General features: G+C 37.3%; 1 protein-coding gene across 5 annotated transcripts in view; it reads right to left on the bottom strand.

Annotated features, from left to right (window-relative positions):
* Positions 1-645: 645 nt before the first annotated feature.
* Positions 646-23,670, bottom strand: part of ANAPC10 (anaphase promoting complex subunit 10) — a 76,667-nt gene continuing 53,642 nt past the window's right edge. For 2 of the 5 annotated variants that reach the window (XM_060012098.1, XM_060012099.1), the window contains exon 5: positions 3,042-3,453. In XM_060012098.1, the coding sequence (XP_059868081.1) occupies positions 3,223-3,453 (231 nt within the window). In that variant the 3' untranslated portion in view covers positions 3,042-3,222. Of the gene's footprint in view, positions 1,017-1,729; positions 1,810-3,041; positions 3,454-23,670 lie in introns of those variants that run through there. The other 3 variants (XR_009519504.1, XR_009519503.1, XM_060012100.1) reach the window with 3 other exon arrangements.

The raw sequence follows: 23,670 nt of genomic DNA on the forward strand, positions 1-23,670 counted from the left end.
ATGAACATTTCTGTCATCCCCCCAAATAATTCATGCCTTCTTGCTTCTGTCTGCTCCCCATCCTGTGCAACCACTAATATGCTTTCTATCACTTGATGAGTTTGTACTTTCTAGAATTAAAAAAAAAAAAAAAGAATCATACACTATATACTCTTTTTTGTGGTTTCTTTCTTTCAGCATAATTATTTTGTAAATGTATCCATGTTGTCGCATGTATTAACTGTTCATTTATTTTTATCGCTGAGTAGTATCCTATTATATGGATTTACCACAATTTGTTTATACCTTCTCCTATTGATCAACATTTGCGTTGTTTCCAATTTTTAGGTACTACAAATAAAGCTGCTATGAACATTCCTGTGCAAGTCTTTGTACGGACATACGCTTTCTTTTCTCTTGGGTAAATACCCACACACAGGTATATGTTTAACTTAAGAAATTGCCAAAATGTTTTCCAAAGTGGTTATACACTAATTACATCCTCATCAGTAGTTTGACAAGAGGTCCATTTTCTCCATATCTTTGCTAACACGTGCAATTGTCTTTTTTTTTTTTAACATCTTTATTGGAGTATAATTGTTTTACAATGTTGTGTTAGTTGCTGCTGTATAACAAAGTGAATCAGCTATACATAATATCCCCATTTCTCCTCCCTCTTGCACCTCCCTTCCAACCTGCCTATCCCACCCCTCTAGGGGGACACAAAGCACCGAGCTGATCTCCCTGTGCTCTGCGGCTGCTTCCCACTAGCTATCTATTTTACATTTGGTAGTGTATATATGTCCATGCCACTCTCTCACTTCGTCCCAGCTTACCCTTCCCCCTCCTTGTCATTTTAACCACAGTCATTCTAGTGGCTGTGAAATGGTATCTCATTACGATTTTAATTTGCATTTCACTAACATCCAATGAAGTTGAGCATCTTTTCATATGCTTATTTGTCAGTCATATGTCTTCTTTGATGAAATGATTGTTTAAATCTTTTGCTCACTTTAATGGGATTGTTTGTCTTCTTCCTGTTAAGTGATAAGAAGAGTTCTTTATATATTCTAGATACAAATATTTTGTTGGCTATATAATTTGCTCTTTCAAAAGAGAAATGAAACTGCTTCAGATAATTATGCATTGTTAATGTAATACATGGTCTATCAGGACTTCAGATAATCCTTAAAATAAGGGGAAGCATTACCTCCACAATCCGGGGCTACCAAGTTTTCCCATGCCTAATGAGGTGCTCAGCTGGTTTATGAAAAACAGGGAAAGGGAGTAGAACTAGAAAACATAGTGATTTCCCCAACATTCTTCTTAATTCTTCCTAATTGTAGGAGTTTTTTTCACAAACTATTAATAGTAGGAAGTAACAGACTGGATCAGGTAAATGATAATTAGTCCTCCTCCTTTTTTCTTTTAAGCAAATTTTTAAAAAGCAGTTAGCAAGTAGTAACATTATTACTAATAAAACTTCCTGTACTTTTTATTAGATTTCTCTGCCTCTTAGACTCTGCCTGTTGTTTACATGAATGTTTTCCTTATCAGACTAACGCAGAACATCAATACAGTGCCAAGTATATATTGCTCTTATTTTCTTGATTCTCTCCTTTTCTTTTAATTCCTATCCATCTGTTTTTCTTCTACCCTTCCCAGCATCTGACATCTATGCTTGGGAGTAATTCACTGATCTCAAATGAGTTTTGGTTACAGACTTTTTGGTGATGATACAGTCACTTACCATGCTTCTTACTTTAAAGACAACAGAATGAAAATGACAAACTCTTTGTGGAACTCATAGAAAAAAGAGCTGAGATTCTGCTGAGTGAAAAAAATGAAACCTTCATTTTTTATAGCATCCATGTAAATTAGTACTCTGCCAGAATAAATCAAACACATACTTATTTCCTAAACTTTGCTAATTTAAGACTTCAGTCTACCCAGTAATGCAAGAGCCTCTGAGGAATCTTTCCCAAACAAGAGCCAATATGGTGGGAATTCCCTGGCAGTCCAGTGGCTAGGACTCCATGCTCTCACTGCCAAGGGCTCGGGTTCGATCCCTAGTCGGAGAAGTAAGATTCCCACAAGCCATGCGGCACAACCACAAAAAGAAAAAAAAAGAGCCAATATGGAGAAGTTCTGTCTCCCCCAAAGTAAGGATATGGGGTAGTGGGTGGTGCTGGGGGAGATATACAGAATCAAATCGACTCATGTTAAACCATGGAAAGAAACCTCATTTAAGGGACTTTAAAATATTTTTTTTTTTTTTTTTTTTTTGCGGTACGCGGGCCTCTCACTGCTGTGGCCTCTCCCGTTGTGGAGCACAGGCTCCGGACGCGCAGGCTCAGCGGCCATGGCTCACGGGCGCAGCCGCTTCGTGGCATGTGGGATCTTCCCGGACCGGGGCATGAACCCATGTCCCCTGCATTGGCAGGCGGACTCTCAACCACTGCGCCACCAGGGAAGCCCTAAAATATTTTTATATGTAAAGAACAATTTCATATATTTTTAAAATTTTCATGAGCTACATTATCCCTTAGGGAATGCTTCATTGTCAGACACAAATTTGAAACTGTTCTATAAACAGCATTAGAATTAGAATAAACAGCAGATTATATTGGCAATTGCTGACATAATATCAGGATATAGACAACCCTAGGGTTAAAAATATTTCATGGGAGTACAATAATTATGACACAATTAATTACATTCCCCAAATCAGAATGGTTCTCATCACACACTGAATGCTAAGCTTATTTTGACACAGTTTTTAAAAAGACCGAGTATTAATAGAAGAAGCTTCCTCTGGATAGAAAAAAATAATAATTCTGGCCTATTAAAGATAATATCTATTGGTAAAACATAGTTTTGTTCCCAAACACACAGTAAATCATTACTGTAATGCATGATCACTATATGAAATAATTACCTAGTTAATAAAAAATTGTGTATATCTTAAAAATTTTCAGTTCAACTGGTTTTCTTTTGACATAAAGAAAAATTTAATGATTGGCTCAAATTCATTTTAATAATTATAAAATATGTGAGCTTTATTATATGTTAAAGAAAATAAACATAGTATGACCCAAAAGTTATTTATTAAAGTTACAATAAAATACTTTTCAATGCATAAAAAATTGCAAAATAATTGATCCATTTTTCAATAAAGATACCAGATTTAATCTTTACTGACAAGATAAAGATATGTTTAATGACTTTTGTTCTGTTTCAAGGTCACCTTATGGAGCGATACATCATGAAATCAATAGTTGTACATCTAGGAAATTTACCAATGGAGCTCTCTTCCACGGGTGTGTATATTTTAATTTGTCTCATGTGGGTATCTCTTCCATTCTGATGATTGGCTAGAACAGCAATCTGTATCATGAATGTGCGAGTTGGCTTCTTATGATTATCAGTTAAAGGAACGTGAATCCAGCCACTTGGTTCCACCAATTCAAGTTGCTGCCAAGAAAAGAAAAGTCAGATTATGTTTTCACCCAATGAATATAATTTATTATAATGAATGTATTCTAAAGTTGACTTATAATTAACATTTCTCATGCTGTCTCATGGACAGCATGACAATATAATAAACATTATCAGTTACTGGGCACTTTTACCATGGTCCATTTTTACAGTTGCTAAGCACTTTACATGTACCATTCTTGTAGACAAAATAAAAATAGAATTATTTGCAATCTTAGTATTTGTAGAAACGTGTATATGATTTAGCCATGTATAAATGTATAGGGCCAGTGAAAAACCATGCTGATACAAGTAACAAAAGACTCTAAATGCTTAGAACATAATGCTTCTGGTATATTTTATTTCAAGAACCATGCCTAATATATCCAAACTCACATAACAATAAATCAGATTCTATATAAACTACAAGAATATTAACAAAAGAAAATCAGTCATTGCACAAGTATCAGACAAAGCTTTTTTTCTTGGAAAATAGTAAGTGATTTATCTATCTGAATGACAATCTAAACCTAAAATCTAGGTTTTAATGTTTTTCAAAAAGAAATGCCAGATAAACTTAAAAAAATTTTTCATTTTATTGGGACTTCCCTGGTGGCGCAGCGGTTAAGAATCTGCCTGTCAATGCAGGGGACATGGATTCGAGCCCTGGTCCGGGAAGATCACATATGCCGCGGAGCAACTAAGCCCGTGCGCCACAACTACTGAGCCTGCACTCTAGAGCCCGCGAGCCACAACTACTGAGCCCACATGCCACAACTACTGAAGCCCACGTGCCTAGAGCCCGCACTCTGCAACAAGAGAAGCCACTGCAATGAGAAACCTGCACACCGCAACAAAGAGTAAGCCCATGCTTGCCGCAGCTAGAGAAAGCCCATGTGCAGCAATGAAGACCCAACGAAGCCAAAAATTAATTAAAAAAATTTTTTTTTTCATTTTATTTTAACCAAGAGTCCAAACTATCCTTCCTTAACAAGGGAAGAAAAATTATAAGTAAAAAAATAAACCTAAATTTCTAAAATTTTTCCTAAAGTTATGAAATAGTTTTTAAAAGATAAGTATTGATTTTTAAATTGTCCTAAATATTGGACACAGCTGAAAAATATGCATTACAGAAAAATACAGGTTTATCTTATCAACCCAGCCCAATGGCAATGAATATAAAAGAAACTAAATCCGGATTCCATGAGTTACTCTAGAAAAACAAGAGACAAGAGACAGAGAAATGGAATACTAAAAAAGGTAGTTATTTTTAAGAAGGAATAATTTCCTCCTTTTAATTACAAAATATAAGAATAAATGAATCTCTACCCTTTATGGTATTGTCAGTCAGTGGCTTTTTATAAACTCCTATTAGCACTAACTTAAAATAATTGAGTCAGAGACCAGATATATCTGGTTTCTATCACTAACCTTTTAATCATTCAGGCAATAAATAGTTACTGAGTACTTAAAATGTTCAAGGTATTATTGTAAGTATAGTTAGGCATACAAAACATAAATTAGGCCTGATTCACACCTAAAGAGTGCTTAGAGGCAGACAAACAGCCTCTGGTTTCATTCATCTTCTTCATGTGTAAAGTAAAGGGATTGGACAAGTTTTCATCCAATGTCCTTTTCAGCTCTGACATTCAATGATTCTAAATAAAAGAAGAAAGATGTGCTAGGCAGAATAATAGGCCCCCAGAGATGTCCATGTTCCTCCCCAAATCCCCTGAATACATTAACTTACAATGGCAAAGGGACTTTGCAGATGTGATTAAGTTAAAGATTTGGGGATGGGAAGCTTATCCTGGATTACCTGGGTGGGCCCAATGTAATCACAGGGTCATTATAAGAGAGACAGTAAAGGAGACATGATGATGGAAGCAAAGGCTGAGTGATGCAACCACAAGCCAAGGGATGTGGGCATCCTCTAAAAGCTGGAAAAAGCAAGAAGCATTCTCCCTTAGGAGCTCCTAAAAAGAATGCACCTTGCTGACACCTTGATTTTCATCCATTGGACCCATTTTGGACTTCTGACCTTCAGAATTGTAAGATAATAATTGTGTGTTGTTTTCAGCCACTAAGTGTACGGTAATGTTTTGTAGCAACAACAGGAAACTATTATAATAGATACACACAGGAGTTCAGAGAAGGGGGAAAGCAGCTCTGGTTGGGATAATCTATTCTCTAGGTAAATGTACAATAATGAATCTCAGTAATGACCAAAAAGTAAAACTAAAATTCTACTCAACTCCTTCCTAATAGAATGTTTTTGACAAATTCAACCACTATTTCTGATAGACTCAATGTTATTTTCAGAGTAATTTTTAAGTGCTTCACTGTACTGGAAGTTATACTAAGATTTTACAGGATATGATTTGGGGCATGATATGTACGGAATTGTAAATGTAGTAAATTATTCAATAAATACTATCAGTAAACTAGTTCTTCAGAACATAAAAAGTTTACTGATCTCAGTCACTAAATGTATATTACAAAGTGTGTGTAGCTGTTAACATCTCTCAAATGGCTTCACAATCAACTACATTGCCCAAAAGTCATAAACACCAACTTATGTGTCTACTTCAGTTCTGTTGTGCTCTGTTTAAAATTCTCAGTCAACTCTAAAATGTTATTATTCTGATACTGCCATATTTTAACTTATTTCATGGATTTAAAACAATTCAAGTACACATGGTAGATATAATTTCAATGTTTTTTCATAACAGTTCGATTAAAAGGTTAATATATTTTAAGCAAAATTTATTTACATGATTTTTTATATTTTTAAACAGAAAATTAATGAAAGGTAAAATTTTGCCAGTTTAACTTTCTTTCTTTCCCCTATATCTGATCTGGACCTCAATAAAATTTTCATCACCATTAAAATGTAAATTTTTCTATATTCCTCCTTGTTCTTTCTTTTTACCATCTCCCTTTATGGCTCTTTCCTCCATATATTCCCTCGCTTAACATTTTTTATTGGCATGTCTACTAAATACCAAAAATTGTGCTAACTATAGATGTAGGATAGGGGTTGGCAAACTTTTTCTATAAAGGACCAGACAGCAAACATTATAGGTGGTGTGGACCATGTGGTCTCTATGATGACTACTCATCTCTGCCTTTGCAAAGTGACAGTTATAGACAATATGAAAGTGAATGGATGTGATTATGTTTGAGTAACACTTTACTTACAAAAGTAGGACACAGGCTCGATTTGGCCCACGGGCTGCAGTTGCTGATCCCTGACATAGAGAATAGTTATTGATAGAGTCTACCTTCAGAAAGGTGACATAATTTCATAAGACAGATAAGCTGTCTCAGTCAGGGTGGAGTCAGGAGACACACAGGGTATTTTAAGAGAGAATTCCCTAAGGAGGAATCAAGTTGCTAACTAGAGAAATGGAGAGGCCAAGGAGAATACTAAGGTATCATGGAGGGAACAAGTACCAGAAGTGCAGTTCTAAGGTTGGGGAACAAAGCAAAGAGACAAATTAAGACTGAGAAGTTCATAGAGGGATTGGAACTTAGATCTCTACGAGGGAGCTGCTGGGCTGGTGCTGGGTTTCTGGAGGAAGGGCCCTGTGGGGCTGGCATACAGACCTCAAGGAGGGGGTGCCAACTGGCTAGCAGTGCTGGTTTTTCAGATGTGTGGCTTCAGGGGGTGGTACAGTCGGCCCTCCATATCCGTGGATGCAGAACCCCTGGATACACAGGCCCACTGAGCTGTGCCATTTTATAGATGGGACCTGAGCATCCTTGCATTTTGGTATTCATGAGGGGTCCTGGAACCAATCCCCCGCAGGTATGGAGGGACGACTGTACCGTGAGAGTCAGAGAAACTGCAAACTGGACTCAAGCCTTGCTAGAAGAAGGACCGGCTGCTGTGAAGAAACATTGCTGGGATGATGGGAAGCAAACAGGGTTCAAACAGAAAGAAGCAAGTCCCCTTTTCCTCTTCCTGCCTTGCAATTTCCCTCTAAGGCCCCCTTTTGCCAGAGCCTGACAGATATGCAAGGGCTCCAGGCACACATTCATTTATCAAATCTTTACTGAACACCTATTACGTGCCAAACTATGTTCTAGGGACCGAAAATATAGTGGTAAACAAGACAGCGGATCACACCTGAAAAAACTACTCAGAGTAGTACAAACAGATACAACTTAAACATGACAATAAGACTTCAAGAAAGAGGACATAATAAAAATGCTAGCAGTGAGGAAGAAACCAAAAACCAACCAAACAAACAAAAAACCACACACACAGTTAACCAAAAACAATAAATTAATTTTTATAAAATAAAATGTAAATGCCAACAATAATTCTTCAAGGAGAATGCTAATGATAATAACAGTAAACTCTTATATAGCACATGTTATGTGCCAGGTACTACTCTAAGAGCACTAAGTAAATTAATCTATTTAATCCTAGCAATGAGGCAGGTAATATTATTATCCTGATGTGACAAATGTAACAACTGAGACACAGAAAGTTTAAATAACTTCACCAAGGTCACACAGCTGGCAAGTGGCAGAGGTGTGATTAAAACAAGCAGTGAGATTCCAGAGTCTATGCTTTTAAACACTAATGTAATGTTTACATAATGTAAAGATAATTTAGTAATAATAATTTTGTCCAAAATCCTATATTATACCAAAAAAATAAAATAAATATGGGCAAGAGAAAATTGGCCACTAATCTCTTCACCATAACACAGTTCCCTTTATGTCATATACGTAACTACACATATAACATAAAAAGAACTACAAAAGGGAACAATAAGAGAATTAAAAGTAGGGTGCTGATTTCAAAATCTAGAGATTTCCTCTACAGAGAGGGAAAAAAGGAAATAATATTATATAAGGACATGGCAGGATGATATATAGACAGCATAAAATAAGATGATGAAAGATGCATGTACCAAACACCACCTTAAAAAAGCTCAGATTCTCTTGAAGATATTATGCTAGTGAAATAAGCCAGTGGCAAAGGAACAAATACTGTATGATTCCACTCAGATGAGGTACCTAGAGGAAACAAATTCATAGGGACAGAAAGTAGAACGGCAGCTGCCAGAGGCTGGGGGAGGAGGAAATGGGGAGTTAGTGTTTAATGGATATGGAGTTTCAGTTTGAGAAGATAAAGTTCTGGAGGTGGATGGTGGTGACACCTGCACAACATTGTGAATATGCTAAATATCACAGAATTATACACTTTAAAATGATTAAAAACAGTAAATTTTATGTATATTTACCACGATAAAAAATGCACACACATAAAAACTCAGGTTCTTTCTTAGAGTCAAAAAAAACCCCCAAATCATGTGGAGACACTGGAACCTTAAAGCACTGCTGGTAGAAATGTATAGTGGTTCAGCCACTTTAGAAAACTGTCTTGCAGTTCCTCAAATGATTAAACGCAGTTACCATATGAGCCAGCAATTCCACCCTTAGGTTTATATCCAAGAAATGAAAACATATGTCCACACAAAAATGTGTACACAGATGTTTGTAACAGCATTATTCATAATAGCCCAAAAATGGAAACAACCCAAATGTCTGGCAACTGATAAATGGATAAACAAATTGGGGTATATGCATACGATATAAATACTATTGTATTTGGCAATAAAAAGAAATGAAGCACTGGTGTATGCAGAACATTGATAAACCCTGAAAATAAGTGAAATAAGCCAGTCATAAAGAACCACATTGTATATGATTCTATTATATGAATGTCCAAAGTAGGTAAATCCATAGAGTCAGAAAGTGGACCGGTAGTTGCTTAGGGCTCAGTCCTGGGGGGCAGGATGGGAAGTGACTACTAATCAGTACAGGGTTTCTTTTGGGGGGTGATAAAAATGTATACATCTTAAATCAGTGAATTGTATGGTATGTGAATTATATCTCATTAAAACTGTTACTTAAAAAAACCCCTCAAAATCTAAGTAACTACATATTATCTTAAAAAGACAAACCTGTGTGTTAACGCAGTGATTAAGAAATATTCTAAATACAAGCAGATGGTAAAAATACATTTGACAGATGAAACCAAAAAGAAAGCAGAGACAGAAATATTAATTAAGTTTTTCTGGAAAAAAAGGATGGGGTAGGAAGAGTTAAAATGTGAAAAATAAAAATGGGGATGAGGAATAGGGCTGATAATTCCAGATACTAACATCTAGTATAAAGCTGTATTAAATAAATGGTGTGGTACTGCATTTCACATTGCAGGTGTATCAGAATGCATTTGGCTGCAAGTAACATAAAATCTAACTCAATGAGGCTTAAATGATGAGGACATTTATCACCTCACACAGTTCAAATACCTGAGTTAACACAGTCACAGGAGAGGTTAATTCAGAAGCTCAAAAATGCTATCTAGGACCAAGGTGCTATCTTCCTTTTGTTCTTCCAGTGTGGGTGAGCTAGCATTGTCCCAAACTTAATTTCTCCTACACTTCTTCTCCAGAGGAAGAAATCAAGTACTGTTCCTCTCTTTGTTCCCTTCTTTAAGAACAAGCACATCTTCCCTGAAGCTCTTATTGAATATCCATCCCTAAGTCAATCAGGAGAGGAGTGGAATCACCATGATTGGTTTGGCTCAATTAGGATTCACTTCCAAGGGTTGGGGAAGGTGGCAGCACATGGCTACTTTCTGCAGGGTAGGGAGCAGAATAAAATTGGAGTTCTAATAGGAGAAGGTTAGGGAGAATGGATATTGAGTAGAAAACTAACAAGTACAGTGAAGAAAGGATGGATTGATCAAAATACAGCACTGTAGGGCTTCCCTGGTGGCGCAGTGGTTGAGTCTGCCTGCCGATGCGGGGGACACGGGTTCGTGCCCCGATCCGGGAGGATCTCACATGCCGCGGAGCGGCTAGGCCCATGAGCCATGGCCGCTGAGCCTGCGCGTCCGGAGCCTGTGCTCTGCGACGGGAGAGGCCACAACAGTGAGAGGCCCGTGTGCCGCAAAAAAAAAAAAAAAAAAATACAGCACTGTAACACTGGTTGATTAAATGAAAAGTTTAGATATTAACTTTATACCAAACACAAAAGTAAATTCTTAAATATTTAATTTTAATACTATATAAATTAATAATCACAACAAACCTACAAGAGTATTAGAAAAAATATACAGGAACATGTTTATAATCTTTTGGTAGGGTTCACCTTTCAAAGCAATTCAAAAACCCAAATATGATGGGAAAAAAAAAACAGACGACTACATGAACATCAAAAATATCTACAAGACTAAAAGAAAAAATACAAATAGCAAAGTGAGAAAAAACACTTGTAAATTTCACAATGAAGAACTAATATCAGTAATAATATAAGAAAAAAAGAAATGCAATGGACCAACAGACACAAGGAAATTGTTCAATCTCACTACTAATTAAATAGATACTATATCTATCTATATCTATATCTCTCTATATTATAAAATGTCTATCAGATTAGCAAAGATTAAAGTAATTACAAACACTAAGTATTGGTGAGGGTGAGGGGAATGTATACTCTCATAGACTGATTTGGAAATTAAATAGGTATAATAATCATTTTGAAAAGTAGTTCGGCAACTCCACTTCTGAAACTACAGGGAAATACTTAAGACAGGGCACAGAGATGCTAGGTATAATAATATTCCTTGGAAACAAGTTAAATAGCCACCAGTAGAAGGGTGGTTGTGGTGACCAGCCCCTAGGATGATCACTGGTAATTCACGGCCTTGCGTAGTCCCCTCCTACAATGAATCAGGGCTGACTTTGTACAACAAATAGAATATGTCAGAAGTGACTATCTGCAGATAGGTCACAACAGGCACTGCAGCTTCTGCCTGCATCTGTTGGATCATTCTTTCTGTGGGAAGCCAGCTCCCATGACAAGAAGAAGCCCCATAGAGAGGCCCATGTAGAAAGAAACCAAGGCCTCAGCCAGCGATTAGCACCAACCTGCCAGCCATATGAGTGAACCACTTTAGAAGTGGATCCTCCAGTCCCAGTCAGCCTAGCTGACATATGACTGCAACTGCCTGAAAGCCTCCAAGAGAGAAATGCCCAGCCAAGCTCTTTCCAAATTCCTGAACAGAAACCATGCGATTATAAGTGATTACTATTGTTTAACACCACTAAGTTTTAGTGTGATTTTTTATGCAGCAATAGTAAAACAGTCACTAATTATGGTACATCCATACCCTGGAATACCTGATAGCAATTCAAAATGATGTATCTCTTCACATGTTTGCAGTTATTTGCAGCTACCTCTGGTTAGTTTTAAAGAGCAAAGTACTAAATAGCATGTATTGCATGATCTTATATATATGATTTTTTGTATGGATACAAAAGTCTGAAAGGATATTCACCAAAATATAAATAGGAAATATCTATAATGGTGAGAATATGGATCATTCTCATTTTATTGAGTTTATGTCTTATCTATGCTTTTCTCAATAAACATACTTACCTTATTAAAAAATCTGTTTGTAATTTGGTGTGGTTGGGAGAGGAACTCAAAAGAGGAATAGTTTCAGAAAGTTTCAGCACATGATTTTAACATGTCATTGACTGTACTCCATTGCTCCAGGAACAGAATTCTCCTTCTTGGTGATTTCAATATCCACAGAGATGATCCATTTAATGATCCAGATTCTCCTCTTCAGCTTCTTCATTTCCAATGATTTTTATCTTCACTCCACTTCAGTTATCCCTCCCCCACCATCATGCTCTATATTGGATCATGGGCAGCAGCTGTAAGATCGCTGACATCTTGACTTCAAGCACCCCATCTCTACAGCCCAAGTCACCAGCTTTCTCAAGTGACGCCACTGCCATAACATCCACCCCAGCCAAACAGCCAGACTACTGATTCCATCTGCTTTTTTACTGTTCGTTAACCCATTCAATGTCTTCAGTTCCCATTTTTCCTCAATGATACCCCACAATGCGTTATGATAATCAATCCCTTTATATACTGAAATCCAATTTCCTCTCTTACTGTTTCATACTTTTCTGAGGGAGAACACAACAATCCTGGTTAAACCTAACCCTCTTCCTGTTCAATGCCTATTGGAGAAAAATAATCAACATGCTGACTGGTTCTCACTTTAAATTTAAGACAAGTATATATGCAAGTATATATGTAGCACCATGCAAAACTCTTACTATATTCCTTTAGAAAATATGCTTTCACTGTCTCTGGAATAGCTCTTTCTGAGCGTCCCCTCAAATCCTAACACCTGCTCTAATCTTCTCTCTCTGAGCTGATATCTGATTTCACTAAGAAAATAGAAGCAATTAGAGAAAAAAATTACCATCTTCCCACCAGCTGTTATACTGTAGTTGAACTGCCCCTGCATCTTTGTGAGAATGGTTCTTCCATTTGCTCAACAGATCCCACCCTTTCTTTCCCAGCCAAAGACTCTGCTCCCACTGTAGTCACTACCTCTCCAAATCATTTTCTCTTGTCTCCTGGATCACTGTCATCAGCATTACAAACGTGCCATATCTGTCATCTTAAACATTAAAAATAAAACCCTTTCTTGATCCTATGTCCTCTTCCACATACTGCCCCAATTCTATTTCTTTTCACAGCAAAACTCCTTTAAAAGTTTAAAATTTTTTTCACCTCCTAGTTATTTTTATCCCACTTCAATCTAAATTTTGTCCACACACTGAATCCAATCTTGTCAAAGTCACCAGTGACCCCCCCCCCCCGACCTTGCCAAATCAGTTCTCTATCAGAAGAATTCTCTGATAGCCTAGACTCTTGACTCACAGAAACTGTGAGATAATAAATACATGTTGTGTTAAGCCACTAGGTTTGTGGTAATTTTCTTACACAGAAATAGAAAACATTAGTTTTTTTCTTTGCAAGGGTAGCAAATAAATAATAAATATTGAAAATTTTATATAAGACTGGTGAAAATTCTGCATAAAAAACACTGCTTTACAGGTGTTTATAACTAACCCAAACAGCTATAATAAGCTGAGCCAATTCTTAGTGTTAGTTTGAAATAAATCTCTCTTCAACGTTTCATTTCACTTCATTTCATTACTTGACCATGATCTTGTTTGGTAATTTAATTAGTTACTTATAAAACGTGTGTTTTAGGGGCAGCCTACATAGTAGGTCTTCCACCTAGTGGCAGGACAAGCCATGTGATGGCCCACAACATCAGCACTGCTGCCAGCCCAAAGCCCACCAAGTCACTTCTGAATAGGAGCTACTACCTTTCCTCAACATTCCTTCCTTGATATCAGCTGCTATCAGTGAAAACTGTATATAAATACAATCCATTAGAGTTTCTCTATGAAGCGATCTCTCCGCCTGGCTCCAGGATCTTCTGCTTCCTATCAGCAATCTCTAAGTCACAACTCTACTCTGGCTTTGATTTATTTAAGGGTATCCTCTAAGGATATATATCCTCTAAGGATATATATAAGTATTAACTCCACCATAAACGAAGCTTATCTTAAAAAAAAAAAAGAAGTCATTTGTTAATAAAAATAACATCAAGGGCTTCCCTGGTGGCACAGTGGTTGAGAGTCTGCCTGCCGATGGAGGGGACACACGTTCGTGCCCCGGTCCGGGAGGATCCCACGTGCCGCGGAGCGGCTGGGCCCTTGAGTCATGGCCGCTGAGCCTGCGCGTCCAGAGCCTGTGCTCCGCAGCGGGAGAGGCCACAACAGTGAGGGGCCCGCGTATCGCAAAAAAAAAATAAAATAAAATAACATCAAATATTAAATACAAAGCTGTTCACATGTCCCTTCCTATTGCTAATCACATATCCCTGGAAAATAAATAGAATAAAGAACAATGACTTGAAAGTTGCTTCAAGAAAGTTGCCCTCTGCTCTCCACTCTCACTACCTTCTGCTCCTTCATTAACCATAGCTGTGACTTGATGAAATTCTATAGAACCTCAATGTGAGAACTGTTACCACATGAAGCAGCAGATCCTGGCATTTTAACCATTCTTTCACTTAGGAAGGAACAGAACCAGTTAACAGCAATCATGACCTACTTGTAGCAAAAGAAAGTCTAATATGATCCAAAAGAAACTTCAGAAGTTCCAAATATGTTAAAAGTAAGGATACCACAAAGGCACCTTAACAAGAAAGACAGAATCCAACTCAAAGAGCTCACTATGGAAAGCAAGCTCTTTTACCCTAGTGAAGAAGGGACCACCTCAGAAGGTCAAAATCAGTCACTCTATTACAGAGGGTCAAGATATTAATTCTGGACTTGTAAGTCTGAAAAAGTTTCTATGTAGAGAAATTTCCTCCAGAAAGAGTTCCTGGAGAGTTAAGTTTACATAGTTTAACTGGTCTTAAAGTTACTTGTTTTTTTTAAAAAAAGAGGCATAACAAAAAGACAAGACCTAGAGAGTATTCTAATCTACATGAACAATTCTGAATTACATTTGAAGTCAATGTCAATTAAAAACAATAATTTCATCAAAAGCCAAAATGGTAAAGAAATGTTAAGAAGAAATTGCAGAACATCTTTGGAGGACAACAACAAGTTAACCAGACTTAACTATCATTAAAAGGAAAAACAGGGCTTCCCTGGTGGCGCAGTGGTTGAGAGTCCGCCTGCTGATGCAGGGGACGCGGGTTCGTGCCCCGGTCCAGGAGGATCCCACATGCCGCGGAGCGGCTGGGCCGGTGAGCCATGGCCGCTGAGCCTGCGTGTCCGGAGCCTGTGCTCCGCAACGGGAGAGGCCACAACAGTGAGAGGCCCGCGTACCGCAAACGAAAAAAAAAAAAAAAGAAAAACAGATAAGATAAATACATGCTAGGGATGTAATGTACACCATGAAAACCATAGCTAACACTGCTGTGTGATACCTAGGAAAGTTGTTAAGAGAGTAGATCTAAGAGTTCTCATCACAAGGAGAATCTTTTTTTCTTCTTTTCACCATCTATCAATACATGAGATGATGGATGTTAACTAAACCTATGGTGGCAATCATTTCACAATATAAGTAAATCAAACCATCATGCTGTACACCTTAAACTTATACAGTGATGTGTGCCAATTATTTCTCAATAAAACTGGAAAAAATAATAATGTCCCTTTAAGACAAAGAAAAGAAAAATAGCCAATATAAACAAATACATGCGCACATAATAAAATTATGATTTCGTTTTGTAAGAAGAGGGAGAAAAGGGCTTCCCTGGTGGCGCAGTGGTTGAGAGTCCGCCTGCTGATGCAAGGGACGTGGGTTCGTGCCCCATGATCCCACATGCTGCAGAGCGGCTGGGCTCGTGGGCCATGGCCGCTGAGCCTGTGCTCCGCAGCGGGAGAGGCCACAGCAGTGAGAGGCCCGCGTACCGCAAAAAAAAAGAGGGAGAAAAGACTTATCTAAGTAATGAATAATTAAGAAATGATAGCAATAGATAAAAATATGTAGTGCAGTGCAAAGGACGTAAGACCAGATGTCAAAAGAACAAGATTTGAATTTCGTGTCTACTCTTGAGTTTAAGCAAACTACTTCTCTTTGGTAAACCTTTACTTCTCCATCTATCAGGCTGAATCATATGAAATCGTCATTTTTGTAGATCATAAATAAGATTAGGATAAATTTTATTCTCATATAATTTTTATGCTTTCTTCATAAGAATGTTGTAAGGTAATAAGATAATATAAATTTCATTACTGCTAAATCCACAGGGTCCTTTTCACTTCAAACTTTCTTACCCTTTCTACATAATTTGATGCACCCTCTTTATTGAAATGTTCTCTTCTTGTGGACTCTGTCACTTTACCTTCTTCTGATATTCCTCCTACCTTTCTCATCTCTTCTTTGTCTTTCTGGAGACTCCTCTTTCTCTTCCTTAAGTGTTGCACTCCTCACAGTTCTGACCTAAAACTAGTCTCACAATACAGAGTTTAATCTATACAACTGTCCTATACGATCGTATCCAGACCTCTGACTTCAGATACCTTAAATGGCTATATGCTGATGATTCAAAATTTTATATTCTCTTTTTTAAGAGGTAACTTTTAAAGGTTCTAGAGCAAAGGATAGCATTATCTACAGAAGGCAAGGCAAGGCAAGGTAGAAAGATTCCACGATAGAAGCCACACCAGAGAGGTCTGGACTTTAAGTATATCTCTTTTAAATCCAAGAGAATGAAGTAGTTTGAAGCAGACAGTGTTCCTACTGAGAATAACTATAGGTAAAACTTTTTAAATCATCACTTTAGAGTTATCAGAGAGCCGCTAAAACAAAGAGGACTAGAGGATGCCAGGTTCTGGTGAGGAGAGAACCTCAGAGAGGTTGCCGGTCTTTCTGTACCCACTTTAACCATGGGGGCATTTGTTGATTCTAGGATGGGGTAAGATGCTGCAAATCATGGTTTTGCCCAGATAGAGGGCTGCTTCTTGAAGTCAGAGAAACATGCAGAGCTATGACTAGTGGTCTTTCAGAAAAGATGTAATTAGAGACTTCAAGAGCTTTAAGCACATGGCCTATTTTCCCCTCAAAATATTTGCCACATTGTGAAGTTGTCTGGAATGGGAGGCTGAAGGGATAATCAAGGGTCTCTCAGAAGAAGAGCAGAGTTTCTGGCAATCTCTCAGGGGTGAGGAAACAAGTCTGAGAGTCTAGAATTTGCCCAGTGAACACACCAGGCCCCTAAATGACAGCCTTGAGTGGCCATGACATAGGGGTATTACAGAACAGAGGCAGATGGAACCTTACCAAAGCTGCAGTACAGCAGCAAGTCAACTCAACTTGAAGGCTGAGAGGAGTAAAGCTTCTCAGCCCATCTGCCTAGCTCTGGAAAATTGAACTCTCTAGAAAAAGAAAACAGCATCTAGAGTGGCACTGTCCTATAGAAAGAGTGTGTGGGTCACAAATGTGAGGCATATATGTAGTTTAAAATTTTCTAATAGCTACATTTTCAAATGCACAAAGAGCACAAATTAATTTTATATTTAGAGTATCCAGAATATCACTTCAACATGTGATCAATATAAAAAGTTACTGAGCTATTTTACAGCCCTTTTTTTTTTGTTGTTGTACCAAGTCTCCAAAATCCAGCATTTTACACTTATACCACATCTCAATTAAGATTAGCCAAAAGCCACATGCAGCTAGTGGATACTCTACTGAACAGCACAGATCTAGAGTCTAGTCTAGCAATCAATCAAAAATTACTATTATTAACAGAGTTAAGAAATAAGAGGGAAAGATGAATAAATGAAATAATTTCATCTGAGAACTGGAATATACTTTTTAAATGGAAATGGTAGAGCTGAAAATATCTGCAACTAGAAATCTGTCAGATTGAACAGATCATATATATCAGAAGACAGAGTCAACAAATTCTTTGAAAAATACAATTTATCAAGGCTAACAAAAAGGAGAAATAGAAAATCTGAATAGAACTATATCTATTAAGGAAACTGCCTCATAATTTAAAATCCATCACAAAACTCCAGGTCCAGATGGCATTACCATTCAATTCTTCCAAATATTTAAAGAAATGATATCAATTCTGCACAAATGCTTAGAGAATATTAAAGGGAGAGACATTTTTAAAATGTTTTTTATGAGGCCAGAATACTTTGTTTCCAATAGTTGGAAAATATAAGAAAGAAAAATTACAGACTAATCTCTCTCATGAAACACAAATGAAAAAAATCTAGAACAAATTACTAGCAAATCAAATCAAACCAGGTGGAGTTTAGTCCAGGTATGCAAGGTTGGATTATCATTTAAAAATTAATCAATGTAATTGACTTTATTAACAGAAAAAAAGGAGAAAAATCATATGATCATCTTGTTAGACACAAAAGAGGCATTTGACAAATTCAATACCCATTTATGATCTTAAAACTTTTAGCAAATAGGAACAGAATTCAATCTCCCTAATATGAAAAAGAGCATCTTTCAAACAACCTATAGTACTCATTGTATACAATGGAGAAATATTGAAAACTTTCATAAAGAGATTATAAACAAGACAATCATCCACTATGACCCCTTCTATTTAACATTGTACTGGAGGTCTTAAACAGTACAATAATTCAAGGAAAATGGAAGGGAACAGAGGAGAGAGGGATAGAAGGAAAGAGAGAAGATGAACAAGGATTGGAAGGGAAGAAAAAATAACATTATTTGTAAATTATATGACTGCACATCTAGAAAATACAAAAAGAATCTATAAACTATTAGAATTAATAAGAAAGGTTAATTAGCAAGGTCACTGGATATAAGGTCAACATAAAGTTATAACTGAAACAGTGTAGGATTAGTGCAAAGACAGACTAATAGACCAATGGAACAGATTAGAGTTCAGGAACAGACCCACACATTTACAGTCATCTGATTTTTGTCAAAGATGACATTGGTGCAGTAGGGAAAGGATGGTCTCTCCAAGCAATGCTGATGAATTGGATTTCCATTTGGGGGAAAAAATAATAATCTTGACTTCACTTCTCCCCATAAACAAAAATCAGCTCCAGATGAACTTGGATTTAAATATCAAAGGTAAAATAATAAAACTTCCAAAAGAAAATAAAATATCTTTGAAACTTTGGAGTAGATAAAATTTTCTTAAACAGGACACAAAAAGCACCAACCAACAAATACTGATTAACTATCTTAGAATTAAGAACTTTTGTTCATCAAAAGATACCATTAAGAGAGTGGAAATAACAAGCCACTGATTGGGAAATGTATAGAAATGTATATATGTATAGAAAAGGACACCTATCTTGACTATTTAAAGAGCTACTACAAATCAAAGAGGTATATACCCAACAGAAATGCATACATATATTCAACAGTGTGTATACTAAAATACTCACAGGAACACTAGTTAGCCAAACCATCCAAATATATACCAACAGTCAAATGAATAAATTGGAGTATATTCACAAAACATAATATTCTATAGTAATGAAAATGAACAATCTACAACTACCCAAACATATGACTCTCACAAACATGGTGAGTAAAAGAAGCTAGACCCAAAAGAGCATATGCAAAATACGATGCCATCTCTTAAAGTGAAAAATTGAAAAATAAAAACAAAACAGATTACAAAAAAAAAAAACAGGTGAAAGTAATCTATATTGTTAGGAGTTAGAATAATGGTTAGCCTTGAAGGAGCATAAGGAAGCTTAAAGAAGGCTTCTGGATTTTTATGTGTTTCTGGATTTTTATTTGTTGCTGATTACATAGGTGTCCTTATTTTGTGAAAATTCAGTGAGCTGTTCACTTATGATATGTCGACTTTTTGTATCCATGTAAAAATAAAAAGTTTAAAAAAAAAGGCCCAGACCTTTCTGCTCTGTCATGCTCTGTTGTGTCTGATGTCTGCAGCAGCTGCAAGCGTCATGTTCTCATACAACAAATGTCCAAAAAGCCTTTCTCCTCTTTTAATTAAGGAGGAAAATATTTTCCAGAAGCTATCAGATTTCCCATTGGGCATTTCTGGATCACATGCCTCTGCACTAACTGAAAGGGGAGTTGGAAATGGAGTATCAGGCATTTTCTGTTTTTACTGTGAAAAGCGGTCTCTGTGGGCAAGGAAGAGAGATGGAGGAATGTGGCACAGGTATTCAGCAATATCTGTTGCCGAGGATTATTAGTGACCTCTCAACTAGTCTTGCCATGGCCACTTCCGTCTTCCTCTAATCTAAACTCAGACTAGCAGCAGAGTCATTTGACAAAAATGTTAACTTGAAAAACCTTTCGTTAGTTTCTCATTATAGTAAAAACAAACCCATGATCCTTAACACGGTTGACAATGCCCTGCGTGATCTAGTCTCTGCTTACCTCCTCAGCCTCATGTTGAGTGGTCCTTGACCTACGTTTTAGCCATATAACCTGCAGTAAGGCAAAAGCAAATTTACACTGTGCATGAAACTGACTCTGAAAATATTCCAAAGATCAAGAGATGGCAAAGAGACACTAATTGTATGTCATTTAAAATGGGTCAAGCATCTTAGGTATGCTCCAGTTTAGTGAATTATTTTTATATTTGTAAAAATAAGAATAATAAAAGAACTTTTGGTTTGTCACATGAGATCCTGGTCCCCCTAACTAACTTTTCTTTAAGTCTGAAGTTCAGTAACTACCTAATCTTTTACCAAGATTTTGTTTGTTTCATTTTCAGAAACCTAGCACTCATGGTTAATGAGGACAACTATTCTCAACTCTTTGCCTCCACTTTCGAATCCCTGCACTCTATCCCTTAAATGCTAACTGTAGATACCTTTTTTCAAATCTCTCTTGACACTAGAAAACACACAAGTACATAAGCACATGCAAAGTACTTTTACCCTCAAACTTTCCAAGCAATATATTAAAATGCCATCACACTACAGCTTGAATCCAGTAGTCAAATCTGTTCATCACTCAACAAACTGTACACTTACTATGTACTGGATACTGGAAACCGTGACAGGTGTAGTAAGAGAAAATGATCAATTTATTGGAAACTAATGTATTTTATATTCAGGAAATATATCTAATCACCCATCAATTCTTATGCACATACCATTTTGACAAATATCATTAACAAATGCTTTGAAAAATAGTTTAGGAAATAATGGATTCCCAAAACCCAACGAAAATGACAGCTGAAGAATCTGAAAAATGAATAAATCCACAAATGCAAAGGGAATAGGAGAGGTTAAGAAGAAGCAAGGTGCATTGTACCCTAATATCTCTGTAACTGAAAGCACCAGGTAGTTCTGAAGGTAGGGGTGCCAAGGTTAGGTTAAAAATGAACAAAGCAAACAATAAAACTAGCTGAAGTCCATATAAGGAATAGTTTGATGCCAAGATTCTCACCAGCCCCCAGTTTAAGTAGGCAGGTGACCATCCCTTCCCTACTCCTACAGAAAACTACAAGTTTATACTATCAGTACAAGTTAAAGAAGGGAGGCTCTAGATTCAGGTAAAGCAAGACTAGATGGCAGCACCTTATTTTTTTTAAAAAAAGTGAGTAAACATCTACATACTTAACAGTGAACCTCAGCTCCCTTCATCTTGCTCAGCTATAAGGATGCTGACTCCCAGGCAGATCACCCTGAAGCTTCTTCCACATCCCACCTCCTATCCCCCGCCCCGTGCCTCCAAGGCCGGAGAATGAATTACTATTTTCTGGAAAAAATCATACTATAAGGAAAAGAGAAAAGCTGAAAAAGAAAAAGCCCATAAGAAAAGAGTTACACATAGTGTTGAGTCTCCCCAATTTAATAAATATTTATTGAATGCCTATTTTGGGCTGGGCACTATTCCAGATGGTTGGAAGATATCAATAAAAATAATAAAATCTCTGCTCTCATGGAGCCGATGCTCTAGTGGGGGAAGACAGAAAAATGAACAACAAATATAATAAATAAGGTATTATATATTAGGTAATGAAAGTGCTATGAGGAAGAAAAAGAGCTATGGGAAAAAAATAGAGCAGGGAAAGAAGGATCAGAAGTACCAGGGGGCAGGTGTGTGCATTTTAAAGTAAGGTGGTCAGAATAGGCCTCACTGAGAAGGTGGTATGTGTGCAAAGAGGTGAGGGTACCAGCCTGACCACATTGCTGTAAGGCCTGGTCAGCATCAAACTCTATCATGAGCACAAACTGCTTCCAAACTGCTAATTTGTGCCTCTCTCCTAGGCTATGAGAAAATAGCCAAGGATCTCCAGGCACGTTAAAAAAAAAAAAGAAAACAAAAACAAAAAATGGAAATTAAACAAGCAAAAACAAAAAGGAACTCTCAAGAGAAGCAGTGAAGGGAGAACAAGAAATTTAAAAACAAAACAAAGCATTATTAATATCCTCTACAACATAATAGAATGCATCCTTAAAACAAGAACAGAATGCTATTTTTTAAAAGACCAAGAAACAAAAAGAGGTCTTAGAAATATATATATATACATACATTTTTAATTATACAAAGTTAAATGAATTGCTTGGAATATGAGAAAAGAAAAGAGAAAAAAATGAGAAAATCAGTGGCTCAATGCAGGAAGTATCACAGCTAACAAATGTAAATTCAGAAACAGACAACAGAGAAAATAGAGGAAAAATATGAAGGAACATAAGAGCACCTCCCAGAACTAAAGGACAGGTGTTTCCACATTGATGGGAACCACTGCGCACTTAGTAAAATGAAGGAAACACACACACACACACACACACACACACACACACACACACACACACACCATGGCATAGCCATCATAAAATTTCTGAACATCAAAGGTACAGAGATTTTAAAAGCCTCTGCAGAAAAAAATAGGTCACATGCAAAGCATCAGTAATCAAAAGTGGCATTGTATTTCTCAACATTTACACAGAAAACTATGAGGCAATGGAGAATGTGCTTAAAATTCTGATGAAAAATTATTTCCAAACAAGAATTCCATACCCAGCCAAATCATCCCTCGAGGGTGAGATTAAAATAAAGGTTTCAGTCATGCAAGGTTTCAACATTTTTACCTTCCATGTGGAGGATGCATTTCACCAAAAGAGGAAGTAAATCAAGAAAGATGAAGACATGGGATCCAGGGAAAAAGGAATCTACCAAAGAAAAAAGTGAAGGAAATTCCCAAGATGATGTTGAAGGGATGTCTTAAGAAGATGGCTGTTAGTCCAAGTCCTCCGAAGAGACACCAAGACATGAACAGATCTACAAGAAATTTATTAAAGGAAACATCTGTGAAAGAAAATGGGGAGGGAGCCAGGGGAGGCTGGAAGAGCTGTCAGACACCATGCAGGTCTGGGCCCAGGAGGAGACGGGAAGGAAGGAGGGAGGCGTGTATGTGTTAGACTGCAGTGCAGTTCTAGGGGAAGTTTGGCAAGGCTGTCAAGAAGTCCTTAAGCCACGGCTGCCTGACAGAAGACTCCAGAGTCCCCAGGAATGAGCCTCCGTTAATATCCCTGCTGTGCTCACTCACTGGCTGGGGGCACAGACGTGGTGATGGATACCAGAAAGCAGCAGCTGGGGCCATCAGTCAGTTACTCCCTGCGGTCAGAGATCTGAGAGGAACATTCTCAAGGCCACCTGTGGTGGCTCTGTAACGTGCCAACGAGGCTAACCTAAACTACATTTCCCAGAATTCCCTTCCTGGCATGTTTCTGGTTAGGTGAGACAGAAGAGATATTTGCATGCAAGATTTCGAAGGCAGATGTGAAGCAGCAGCCATTCTGTGCTTTGATGTAGGTGATTCCACAAGTTTTGTAG

This window comes from Delphinus delphis, chromosome 5, assembly GCF_949987515.2.
Source record: "Delphinus delphis chromosome 5, mDelDel1.2, whole genome shotgun sequence".
NCBI lineage: Eukaryota > Metazoa > Chordata > Mammalia > Artiodactyla > Delphinidae > Delphinus > Delphinus delphis.